Below are 13,316 nucleotides of genomic sequence, written 5' to 3'. Positions count from 1 at the left end.
AACTGTCGTGATCTGGAGGGCCGTCACTCCACCCCGCTGCACTTTGCTGCAGGCTACAACCGCGTGGCCGTGGTGGAGTACCTGCTGCATCATGGAGCCGACGTTCACGCTAAAGATAAAGGGTACGACCAGCTTTTGCGTTACCTACATCTTTATAGCGCTTACTGACCATTATGCCTTGAGTAGGCTTTATCTGACTCTTTTTCTCTTATTCAGTGGTCTGGTCCCTCTGCACAACGCATGTTCGTATGGTCACTACGAGGTTGCAGAGTTGCTGGTGAGACATGGTGCGTCAGTGAACGTGGCAGACCTTTGGAAGTTCACTCCACTACATGAGGCTGCAGCTAAGGGCAAATATGAGATCTGTAAACTACTGCTCAAGGTTAGATACTTCCTCTCTTCTGGAGAAATCATGCATGGAAGCACATGCTGACCACTGATTAATATCCTTATGGAAATGTATAGACCTTAAAATGTGTAAAGCATGTTGCTGTGTTGATCAACGTAATATTGACTGTAAGCAAGCAACGATATACTTAAAATAGTAAATGTTGCCTTTTTTACATGAAAAAAGGAAAGTTAAAAAGGCATAAGCCTCATCAGCTTGCATGCTACTTTTTCTTATTATTAAACTTAAAATGGTTTCTTTTGACCATTTCTCTTTTGATCAAAAATGTCTTTTTTTTTTTGACCCCCTAAAAATTTGGGGAAGCATTTTATAGTAAGGTTATATTTGTAAGAATTTTACTATATTGTAATATTATATTAAGTTGAATTATTCGATATAACTGTCACTGATAAGGTTAGTAAGGGATTTTTTCACACTAAAATCCTGTTAACACAGGAATAATGTTTATGTCATGTGGCTATACTGTTGACTATTTTTGCTATTTTTAAATAAATGAGGGACAAAGTGCTACAAATGCTTTTATTGAACTCGGAAAAATCCTTTAATAAAATAAAAATTAGTAGAAAAATTTATTGAAAGTTTTTTTTTTTTAACAACATGAAATAATTGAATATTCGTAATGTGACGTATTTCTGATTGAAACAATATTTAGTGGAAAAGAATGTGATTTCATCCATCAGGATTTGATTGGATATTGGAAACTTTAGCTGTGATATTATTGGTTGATATTGTTTTTCCCACCTACATGGCCATGATTACATCAGCAGAAAAGAAAGCTGTTTTAAAAGGCAGGAAGAATTCAATTTTATTTGAGTTACAAACAATAGTGAATGCATTATGTATCATGAGCTAACCATAAACAATACTTTTACAGCACTTAATAATCTTAGTCAATGTACATTTCACTACATAGGAATACACATCAAAGTAAATGTTGCATGTTAAAATCAGATAATGCATTATGATCTCAAATGAACAAAAAAATTGTGTTTTCATAAATTTACATTAAGCAAGATGAATAAATGCTGTAAAAATAATTGCTCATTTTTAGTTCATGATACCTAATGCATTCACTACTGCTAACAAATAGAACCTCATTGTAAAGTGTAAAAATTTTGGGGGCATCCAATGAGTTCATTTATGAGCGCATTTTCATGCACGTTCTTACACCGATTGCGGTTAATGAGCCGACAACATGTGTGCTTATGTAAACGCATTAAAAAGTTTTCCATTATTGGTGTAAGTTTATAAACAGCTTAAGAATAAACTGATCGACGTGGGTAGATTCGTTATCGGCGTCAAAGTCTTTCTATCAAGTCAGTCCACTGTCGGCCATCTTTGGAACGCTCTCGGGTTGCTATTTCCAGTCATGCCAGTACAGCTCCTGTCTACACAGTCAGTCAAGGGGGGCCTGGGTAGCTCAGTCTGTATTGACGCTGACTACCACCCCTGGAGTCACGAGTTTGAATCCAGGGCATGCTGAGTGACTCCAGCCAGGTCTTCTAAGCAACCAAATTGGCCCGGTTGCTAGGGTGGGTTGAGTCACATGGGGTAACCTCCTTGTGGTCGCGATTATGGGTTCTCGCTCTCAATGGGGCGTGTGGTAAGTTGTGCGTGGATTGCGGAGAGTAGCATGAGCCTCCACATGCTGTGAGTCTCCACGGTGTCATGTACATCGAGCCACGTGATAAGATGCACGGATTGACGGTCTCGGAAGCGGAGGCAACTGAGACTTGTCCACCGCCACCCAGATTGAGGTGAGTAACCGTGCCACCACGAGGACCTACTAAGTAGTGGGAATTGGGCATTCCAAATTGGGGAGAAAAAGCGATAAAAAAATTAAAATAAATAAAAAAAGTCGGTCAAGATTATGATCAAAGAACATATTTTAAATCGGCAATAAAATCTGATAATATTGGAATTGTAAATTGTGCTTCTTGATCTCATTTTACGCTAAAACACGCTATTTCCCCGGCTCGTATAGCTAATGCGCATGCATGTTAGCGAGTTGATTGACAGGCGATGTCTGTATCTAAAAGGTGATTGGCTCTTTTACCTGTAAGGCGGGACTTCTTTTCTACATCCGTTAACCATTGGGCGCTAGAGCTTTTTGGTTGGGCGTTTAAATTTCTCCAATTCATTTAAATAGAAGTGGCCCGCCTCTGCTAAATGGTCTCTGTCGGCGTTCATATCGGCTTATCCAATGTACGCACGTGTTGTGCTCATGCCTCTTCACAGTTTGTCGTCAAAAGCGGAGAATAACACGATTGTTTCAAATCTCATGTAAACCTGGATTTCTTGCTTTGTCAGATTTTTTAAATAAGCTGATTTTTGGGAGTTATCAGCATGTGTGCATGTAAACGGACTCACCGATTATTTTGTCATTTATTTAAGATTATTATTGGGAATGGCGTATAACCCTCTTGCATTGATGTCTATTCCTCTCTGAAGCATGGCGCAGACCCCTCTAAGAAGAACCGTGATGGCAACATGGCTCTGGACATGGTGAAGGACGGAGACACGGACATACAAGACCTGCTGCGAGGAGACGCCGCCCTGCTGGATGCCGCCAAGAAGGGCTGTCTCGCCCGTGTACAGAAACTCTGCAGCCCTGAGAACATCAACTGCAGGGACACGCAGGGCAGGAACTCCACCCCACTGCACCTCGCAGGTGACCTACCACCACGAAGCCTTTTCTCACATTTAAAACCAAACAATCGATCTTCTGTTGTTTGAATGCTGAATTTGCTTGTGTTCCGATCAGCTGGCTATAATAACCTGGAGGTGGCCGAGTATCTCCTGGAGCACGGCGCAGATGTGAACGCTCAGGATAAAGGAGGACTGATTCCTCTGCATAACGCCGCTTCATATGGGGTGAGAGAACACAGGCCAAGTTCGTAGTCTAGATGGATGACTTGATAATGAAGGATGAAATTAAAAAAACATTTTTTTTTTTTGTTTAAATGCCAATACACATATGTGAACAAGCTGTGTTTTTGACACGGTGTTGTGACATTGGCACTGTCTATAATCTGTCCTGTCTTTTCTCGTACTCTTTCCAGCATGTTGATATTGCCGCTCTCCTGATCAAGTACAACACGTGTGTGAGTGCGACAGATAAGTGGGCGTTCACTCCGCTGCATGAGGCTGCACAGAAGGGCCGTACACAGCTGTGTGCACTGCTGCTGGCTCATGGCGCCGACCCTACCATGAAGAACCAGGAAGGGCAGACGGCTCTGGACCTGGCTACGGTAAACGGCCTAACCCTTACAAGAACCTTTAGAAAAGCCTCTGTTCAGCCAACACTGCGCATTAAGGCTTGACATTTTACATTTCGAATTTAAAGAGAAAAACTCGCATTAAAGGAATATTCCAGTTTTTTCCAGCATTTGTGGCATAATATTGCTTAATTTAATTAGCATTTTATCCTTAAAAACATGAAATTACATTTGCAACTTAACAATTTAACATTCGTAATGTGACGTATTTCTTATGGAAACAATATTTAGTGGAAAAGAATGTAGGGCGGAACTTGATTTCATCCATCAAGATTTGATTGGATCATAGAAAGTTTAGCTATGATATTATTGGTTGATATTGTTTTTTCCCCACCTTCATGGCCTTGATTACATCAGCAGAAGAGAAAGCTGTTTCGAAGACGGGGAAAGTTACATAATATTGGAGTTTAAAGTTACAAACAATAAAAACAATGCATTAGGTATCACAAACTAAAAATGAACAATATTTTAAAGCACTTAAGACTGGTCAATGTAAATTTCAGTATTTACTTCAAAAATGTAATGTTGCATATTAACATCAGTTAATACATTATGGTCTCAAATGATCAAAAAATTGTATTTTAATAAATTAACATTAGTCAAGATTTATAAATGCTGTAAAACTTATTGTTCATTTTTTGTTCATGATACCTAATTTTAACATTTCATGAAAAGCTTATATTTTTCGTATTAACGTGCTCTGTTTGTATTAAGAAAGTTAATAAGGTCAATTTTAAGTAGTAAATTAATGGTGCTATATCTGTTATTTGTACTGGTCAGGCTGATGACATCCGTGCATTGTTGATGGATGCGATGCCCCCTGACGCTCTGCCTAGCTGCTTCAAACCGCAGGCCACCGTGCTCAGCGCTGCTCTGATATCACCTGCCTCCACCCCCTCCTGCCTCTCTGCTGCCTCCAGCATCGATAACCTGGCGGGCCCGCTCAGTGACGTGGCCAGTGGAGGGGCCACAGGACCCGCTGATGGGGCCTCTGGAACTGAGAGGAAGGAAGGAGATGGTGAGTGATGAAGATGAGGAGAAATATGTGTGATTAATGTGACATTCTTCTAAATTCTTTCGTTGGTTTTCCATCATATATTCGTAATTTTGTTTTGTTTTTCTCAAAAACATTTTTTGTCCCGTAGCTGTTCTGGATATGAATATCGCACAGTTCCTGAAAAGTCTGGGGCTCGAGCATCTGCGGGACATCTTTGAGAGAGAACAGGTGAGAGAGAAACATCTTTGAGCTTTTTGGTTTTCATCTGGAATGATGATGTTTCGAGGTTTCCTCCTGATTATGACGGTGTCTTCGTGTTTCAGATCACCTTGGATGTGCTAGCTGATATGGGTCATGAGGAACTCAAGGAGATCGGCATAAATGCTTACGGACACAGACACAAACTCATCAAAGGCATCGAGAGGCTGCTGGGTGGACAGCAGGGTGAGACGCCCCGTACCTATCCATTCAATTCAGTTACCTCATAAAACACCAGTCCATTTAAGAATAACACAATAAGCCACGTGAAAGATGCCGTGTCTTACGTTTTTCCGTTGTTATATATATATATATATATATATATATATATATATATATATACAGTGGCATGCAAATGTTTGGGCACCCCTGGTCAAAATTTCTGTTGCTGTGAACAGTTAAGTGAGTAGAAGATGAACTGATCTCCAAAAGGCATAAAGTTAAAGATGAAACATTCTTTTCAACATTTAAAGCAATATTAGTGTATTTTTATTTTGTGCAATTTTAGAATGGAAAAAAGGAAAGGAGCACCATGCAAAAGTTTGGGCACCCTAAGAGATCTGAGCTCTCAGATAACTTTTACAAAGGTCTCAGACCTTAATTAGCTTGTTAGGGCTATGGCTGGTTCACAGTCATCATTTGGAAAGGCCAAGTGATGCAAATTTCAAAGCTTTACAAATACTCCGACTCCTCAAATCTTGTCCCAACAATCAGCAGCCATGGGCTCCTCTAAGCAGCTGCCTAGCACTCTGAAAATTAAAATAATTGATGCCCACAAAGCAGGAGAAGGCTATAAGAAGATAGCAAAGCATTTTCAGGTAGCCATTTCCTCAGTTCGTAATGTAATTAAGAAATGGCAGTTAACAGGAATGGTGGAGGTCATGTTGAGGTCTGGAAGACCAAGAAAACTTTCAGAGAGAACTCCTTGTAAGATTGCTAGAAAGGCAAATCAAAACCCCTGTTTGACCGCAAGAGACCTTAAGGAAGATTTAGCAGACTCTGGAGAAGTGGTGCACTGTTCTACTGTGCAGGACACCTGCACAAATATGACCTTCATGGAAGAGTCATGAGAAGAAAACCTTTCCTGCATCCTCGCCACAAATTTCTGCGTCAGAAGTTTGCAAATGAACATCTAAACAAGCCTGATGCATTTTGGAAACAAGTCCTGTGGACTGATGAAGTTAAAATATAACTTTTTGGCTGCAATGAGCAAAGGTATGTTTTGAGAAAAAAGGGTGCAGCATTTCATGAAAAGAACACCTCTCCAACTGTTAAGCACAGGGGTGGATCGATCATGATTTGGGCTTGTGTTGATGCCAGTGGCACAGGGGAACATTTCACTGGTTGAGGAAAGAATGGATTAAATTAAATACCAGCAAATTCTGGAAGCAAACATCACACAATCTGTAAAAAAGCTGAAGATGAAAAGAGGATTGCTTTTATAACAGGATAATGATCCTAAACACACCTCAAAATCCACAATGGAGTACCTCAAGAGGCGCAAGCCCTCACAGTCCCCTTACCTAAACATCATCGAAAGTCTGTGGATAGACCTCAAAAGTGCGTTGCATGCAAGGCAGCCCAAGAATCTCACAGAACTAGAAGCCTTTTGCAAGGAAGAATGGGCGAAAATCCCCCAAACAAAAATTGAAAGACACGTAGCTGGGTACAGAAAGCGTTTACAAGCTGTGACTTGCCAAAGGGGGTGTTAATAAATACTGACCATGCAGGGTGCCCAAACTTTTGCTTCGGGCCCTTTTCCTATTTTGTTATTTTGAAACTGTAAAAGATGAATATAAAAAAGTAAAATTGCTTAAAATATTAAAGAAACATGTCATCTTTAACTTTATGCCTTTGGAAATCAGGCCATCTTTTGCTCGCTTAGCTATTCACAGCAACAGAAATTTTTATTAGGGGTGACCAAACTTTTGCATGCCACTGTTTGTGTGTGTGTGTGGAGGATTCTACAGTTAGAACAACTTGGTTGTACAGTTTAACAGGGGCCTCTTGAAGTGAAATAAAAACAGTCATTGGCTGACAATTATCATCCATATTTTTATCCTCATTTTAATGCAGATTTGTGTTTTTTATTTTTTATTAGATGAATCATGTGTTCTAAATTGAAGCGATGGAGAGAAAAGAAAACGTGCCATATCAGCCACATCAGCACATACATTGTTTCCAACTTTATATCTTGTAAATAATAATAAAAAACCTAATCTGGTGAATTATATCCTTAATCTGGTGAATGTATAGGCTTTAAAAAAAAACTTAAAGCAATTGTTCACCCAAAAATGAGATTTCTCTCATCATTTACTCACCCTCATGCCATCCCAGATGTATGTTTTACTTTCTGCTGCAGAACACACATAAAGAGTTTTAGAAGAATATTTCAGCTCTGTAGGTCCATACAATGCAAGTGAATTGTGGCCAGAACTTTGAAGTCCCAAAAAGTACATAAAGGCAGCAGAAAAGTAATCCATACGACTCCAGTGGTTAAATCCATGTCTTCAGAAGAGATATGATAGGTGTGGATGAGAAACAGTTCAATATTTAAGTCAATATTTACTGTAAATCTTCACTTTCACTTTCTTTTATTTTTGGCGATATCGCCCCCTACGGGGCAGGGAGAATTCATAGTAAAAAATGACACAAATATTGATCTGTTTTTCACCCACACCTATCATATCGCTTCTGAAGACACGGATTTAACCACTGGAGTCTTATGGATTGCTTTTATGCTGCCTTTATGTGCTTTTTTGGCACTTCGAAACTTGCATTGTATAGACGTACAGAACTGAAATATTCTTCTAAATTTCTTCGTTTGTGTTCTGCTGAAGAAATAAAGTCAAACACATCTGGGATGGCATAAGGTTGAGTAAATGATGAGAGAATTTTTATTTTTGGGTGAACTATCCCTTTAATTTGGTAAATAATTAAAAATAGAGCTTTGTAACAGAGCCAAGTGTCCGTCATTTTAAAGTGAGAGTCCCAAAATTAGTATGTGTATGTTCACAGTTCCACGTTATGCTCAATCTTTTTTTTTTTTTTTTTTTTTTTATTATTATTGGTATTTTGGTTGCACAATAAACTGCATCTGGGATTTTATTCATTTTGAACTCTTGTAGCCTCAATGTCTGTGCCCGTCATGGTAAGAATGGCTTAGAAAGTTTTTTTTAACATTCTATAAAAACTGTAGGCCGATGAATCGGTTATCGGCTTTTATCTCCAAAACAAACCCCACTATCAGTCTACTTCTAATATATATTAATTAATTGATATAACATTAATCATATCGTGATTTTTTTATTTTTTTTGTCATACTGCCCACACCTTGTATACGCGCATGCATGTATATATTTTGTTAAAGTTTGATGTCTCTCTCTGTAATCTGCAATGCTACAGGTGCAAATCCATATCTGACGTTCCACTGCACCAATCAGGGCACGGTTCTGATCGACCTTGCAGTGGATGATAAAGAGTTTCAGTCTGTTGAGGAAGAGGTACAGTTATAAGCTAAATCGTTTATGGTCTGTTTCGTACACCTCTCTGATTCTCATGTGTAATCGGTGTTTATTCTTTTGTCACAGATGCAAAGCACAATTCGTGAGCACAGGGACGGAGGGAATGCAGGTGGCGTTTTCAATAGATACAATGTTATCAAGGTAAAATTCACAGTTACATTTTTTTTCATATTTCACATATCGAAAATGGAATATTGAGGTCCAAAAAAAGTCTACATTTGGGGAAAAACATATTAAATGAAAACCCATATTTTTGTTCAAGAAACCTATCTTTTTGCAATTCCGATTGGTGATGCTAGTGCCGCAAAAATACAGCACACACTTCACCTTTAAGCATATCTGTAAATGTACTGGAATTTCTGGTAGAATGAGAATATTAAGCTCTGCTCTGAAATGAGGTCTAACTGAAGTTATATGTGCGTAGATCCAGAAGGTGGTGAATAAGAAACTGAGAGAGCGCTACACACACAGACAGAAAGAGATTGCAGATGAGAATCACAACCACCACAATGAACGAATGCTCTTTCATGGTAAGTGCCAAACCCAAAATTTGTCTTGACAAAATCACAAATCGAAAAGCACGTTATCGGATAATTTTCTATAGGATGTTTATGACAAATCAAGGACAGGTTGGGAATAATAAATGAAAATTTATCCCTATTTTTGGTTCACCCAAAAATGAAAATTCTCATCATTTACTCACCCTCATGCCATCCCAGATGTGTATGACTTTCTTTCTTCAGCAGAACACAAACAAAGATTTTGAGAAGAATATGTCAGCACTGTAGGTCCATACAATGCAAGTGAATGGTGATCAAACATTTTGTAGCTCCAAAATCACAAAGGAAACAGAAGTAATCCATACGGCTCCAGTGGGTAAATCAATATCTTCTAAAGCGATATACTGTAATAGGTGTGGGTGACAGAGAAATCTTTCAAGTCACATCTAAAAGTGAAAGTTAAAGTGGAGATTTAGAGTCCATGATCACCATTCACTTGCATTGTATGGACCTACAGATCTGAGATATTCTTCTAAAAATCTAAATTTGTGTTCTGCTGATGAAAGAAAGTCATACACATCTGGGATGACATGAGGGTGAGTAAATGATGAGAGAATTTTCATTTTTGGGTGAACTATCCCTTTAAAAGTAAATCCTATTCCTAAATGTAATCCAAATATAAAAAAATAACACAGTCAGACATTTGTTTTTAATGTATTAAGCTCTTCTTTGCTTTGTCTCGTTCTTATTTTCTCAGGATCTCCATTTATTAATGCTATCATCCATAAAGGATTTGATGAACGGCATGCATATATTGGTGGCATGTTTGGAGCTGGTATATATTTTGCAGAGAACTCCTCCAAGAGTAACCAGTACGTCTATGGAATCGGAGGAGGGACTGGCTGCCCCACTCACAAAGACCGATCTTGTTACCTGTGCCAAAGGTAAACACACACACCTGTCATGACTGCTTTTTCTTTTGTGTGTCTGCCTGAAAAGAGATGGTTTTATTGTAACATTGCTGTTTGCTTGTCTGAGAAGTCTGTTTTTGCGATATTAGTATTTTTAGTGTACATTCCATTTTCAACAACAGAACTCTTTAGTGAATGTGTATCTTCATCTGTAGTACATGATGTCATATAACCATTCAGTCTGGCGGATTCAGTGATTAATTTGTTAGACTCTGTTGTTGTGTCAGAAATGTTTCATATATTGCTGTGTGTCTGGTTCTCACAGGCAGATGTTGTTCTGTCGGGTGACGTTGGGCAAGTCCTTCCTGCAGTTCAGTGCTATGAAGATGGCTCATGCTCCCCCGGGACATCACTCTGTGATCGGACGCCCCAGTGTCAATGGCCTGGCCTACGCTGAGTATGTGATCTACCGTGGTGAACAAGTGAGTGAATGAAGCTGTTTAAGTATCTCAAACACATCATAGATCAGTGAGTTCTTTTATTCACAATCAGATTGAACAATCAGATTCCTTGTTATGCATACATTTATTGTAACAGGTAAATAGAGAAGGCACACCTCTTTGAAATGCGTATCAAATAATGGCTCATCTATAATTGATATCTCCAAAAAATAACTTTGGTACAGTTATCGACCGATTATCTCAAAGTAGGAGCTAATTAATTGGTCTGGCACTAGCTAATTTCCATTGTAGAGCACCATTGTGAAATTGGCTGTGGACTACGGTAAGGATGGGAATCGTAAAGAATTGAATTTTTTATTTGTCTTAACGATTCCTTAATGGTTCCATTAGCGATTCTTTTAGAATTTTTGAGAAAGAAATGAATGCATTTCTTATTGGATTTACTGCCCTCAGCAGCCTGTTACTAAATTATGTGATCATTTCCTATTTTAACAGAACAGATTATTAATGAAGATATTTGATTAATTCATTCATTTTTATACCACTGATTACAACAAAACTCATAATGTGTATCTTTAACCACACATTTTCATATCAACAACCATCCAGTAATTATTTCCATTTAAGTCTCACAAGCCTTAAAGGTGCTGTAAGCGATTTGTTTTATTTTTTTTTTATTTATTTTTTTTTTCCTCCAAATAAAAGTATGCAAAAAATTGTCCTACTCCCTTAAAGATATTAATGAAAAATATCCTAAGATATTTCACCGGTCTCTGCTGTAGATTTTGTAAACGGCAAACAAAAATGTGTCCGTGGACATTTACGCTTTTCACCTCTCAAGTAATTTTGCTCGTTCTCATAGTGTTGAATTTGAAGCGATCATTAAGGCTATGATTCATAATGTTTGTCAGTTGAGGGCGCTATTGTGCCACTGTTGAATTTGACAACCACAGGCGCAAACAGTGCTGCTTTTTTGCTCTGTTTTGGTCTCAAAATTATCTTTGTAGGGCGGGGTTTTGGAATGAGGGAGTGTGGCTAGTTCAACAGCTCAGTCACATGAAAGCTTCAGTACGATAGAATCACTTACAGCACCTTCAAGTACTTATAACAGTTACAGTTATTGGTTTATTTAGAGTCAGACATGATGAAATGAAGTACGTTTTTCATTTACTAAAAAGAACCGGCTGATTTAAGAGTCATTTTTACAAAAAGGATCCCAAACCTAGATTATGGTGTGTTAATGTGTTTGTTTGCTGGTGTTTTCCAGGCCTACCCGGAATATCTGATCACGTATCAGATACTAAAGCCGGAGAGCACGCCTCAGTCCTCCACTGGAGCGGAACAGAAATCATAGTCAGCACACTGCGTTTCATCACTCACTCACTCATTAATTTGCTCAGTCTGTCTCACTTTCTTGTTGCACAAAGGAAATGTGAACTTTACCATTTTCCCACATCTTACCCATGGAATTCCCATGTATGAATTATGAATTTGCACTTTTAAAAACAAGTTACTTAAGTTATTTGAAAATAGTTGCAATTGTGAAGTCTAATGTACAGGTAGTATAAAAAAAGAACATGTAAACGGACTGTGTTCAATGATGCTATTTGAGTTGTATTTTAGAAGGTTTTTTTTTTTTTTTTTGGAGTCTGTTAATTTCTTTTAAATAAATCTCATCAGAACAAGACTCGCTCATGACTGTGGGTCGTGTATTCAAATGCATTTTTTTTTTTTTGCTTTAGTATACTCATTCCTACAGTAATAATCAAGTGGAGTTGATCGGGGGGGTTAAAATTAAGAAAAGTTAATCAAAAAGAATGTAGAAACCATTACCTTTTTTTTTTTTTTTTTTTTTTTTTTATGAAACCTTCAGTTTTTTTGCAATTTCAAGCACTGTATAGCCTTCATTCCTCAAAACAATGATTGACTGACGAGTTTCTAGAGAAACCCGTTTCTTTTTTGCCATTTTTGCCATAATATTGACCTTAAGACATGCCAGTCTATTGCATACTGTGGCAACTCAAAAACAAACACAAAGACAATGTTAAGCTTCATTTAACGAACCAAATAGCTTTCAGCTGTGTTTGATATAACGGCAAGTGATTTTCTAGTACCAAATGAGCAATTTATCATGATTACTCAAGGATAAGGTGTTGGAGTGATGGCTGCTGTCTAGATTTGATCAAAAATGACTGTTTTCAAATAGTGATGGTGCTGTTTTTTACATCAGTAATGTCCTGACTATACTTTGTGATCATCTGTACATTATTCCAAACTTTTGGCTGCCAGTGTATAATATTACAACTTTATTGCGACGATGACTGGTAAACCCCTTTAATCTGGTAAAATGCAAAAATCCCTGATTTTATTACTTTAAAGTCATGTTAACACATTAAATGTATAAATGTCTTGTATTTATACGACTGGCCCCATTCACTTTCATTGTAAGTGCTTCACTGTAGGAGTTTTCAAACTGACAAAGTGTCTTTGGTGTCTTAAGCATAGTTATTGTTGTAAAATATACTACTAAACTTTTATCACACTAACAATAATCGAGTCATGTTAAATCTGAGTATTTCTGGATAAATTAAAACAAAGCTGGTTGCTAAACAAGCATTAAAGTCAGAGTCTAATTATTAAAGCAGAACATGGTAAAAAAAAAAAAAAAAAAAGTATCTTAAAAGTAATGTTTTTATTTTTTATTAACATTTTAAATATATACATCTTTTACCATCAGAGGGCACTCTGTACCACAGTCTGAAAAGTTTGAGAACACAAAACAACAGCAGAAGGCTGGAAAAATTTAAGTTTATCATAAACAATCTAAACAACTTCAAGTCAAATTCAAATACAAGTCAGACTCCCGTACCGGAAATAGTGATTGCCGGTCTGGCTGTGGTGGTTCTGGTGGTGAATCTCTCAACCACAATGATGGGTGGATGCACAGCTACAATTGGCCTGAAGTGGTAAAAGGGTGG

At 37.9% G+C, this 13,316-nt stretch overlaps 1 protein-coding gene across 2 annotated transcripts in view; it reads left to right on the top strand.

The window, feature by feature from the left end:
* The window catches only part of LOC127437588 (poly [ADP-ribose] polymerase tankyrase-1-like), a 34,602-nt gene extending 21,850 nt beyond the window's left edge, over positions 1–12,752 (top strand). For both annotated transcript variants that reach the window (XM_051692621.1, XM_051692614.1), the window contains 14 exons: positions 1–122; positions 217–382; positions 2,861–3,080; positions 3,174–3,283; positions 3,472–3,660; positions 4,468–4,705; positions 4,833–4,912; positions 5,008–5,128; positions 8,348–8,445; positions 8,533–8,607; positions 8,891–8,996; positions 9,724–9,910; positions 10,203–10,359; positions 11,606–12,752. The exon at positions 1–122 is cut by the window's left edge and continues 24 nt beyond it. In XM_051692621.1, the coding sequence (XP_051548581.1) occupies positions 1–122; positions 217–382; positions 2,861–3,080; positions 3,174–3,283; positions 3,472–3,660; positions 4,468–4,705; positions 4,833–4,912; positions 5,008–5,128; positions 8,348–8,445; positions 8,533–8,607; positions 8,891–8,996; positions 9,724–9,910; positions 10,203–10,359; positions 11,606–11,692 (1,956 nt within the window). In that variant the 3' untranslated portion in view covers positions 11,693–12,752. The remainder of the gene's footprint in view (positions 123–216; positions 383–2,860; positions 3,081–3,173; positions 3,284–3,471; positions 3,661–4,467; positions 4,706–4,832; positions 4,913–5,007; positions 5,129–8,347; positions 8,446–8,532; positions 8,608–8,890; positions 8,997–9,723; positions 9,911–10,202; positions 10,360–11,605) is intronic.
* The last annotated feature ends 564 nt before the right edge of the window (positions 12,753–13,316 follow it).

Source organism: Myxocyprinus asiaticus, chromosome 4 (assembly GCF_019703515.2).
Source record: "Myxocyprinus asiaticus isolate MX2 ecotype Aquarium Trade chromosome 4, UBuf_Myxa_2, whole genome shotgun sequence".
NCBI lineage: Eukaryota > Metazoa > Chordata > Actinopteri > Cypriniformes > Catostomidae > Myxocyprinus > Myxocyprinus asiaticus.
Note: the sequence above shows the minus strand (reverse complement) of the source record. Positions and strands in the feature narration are given on the sequence as shown.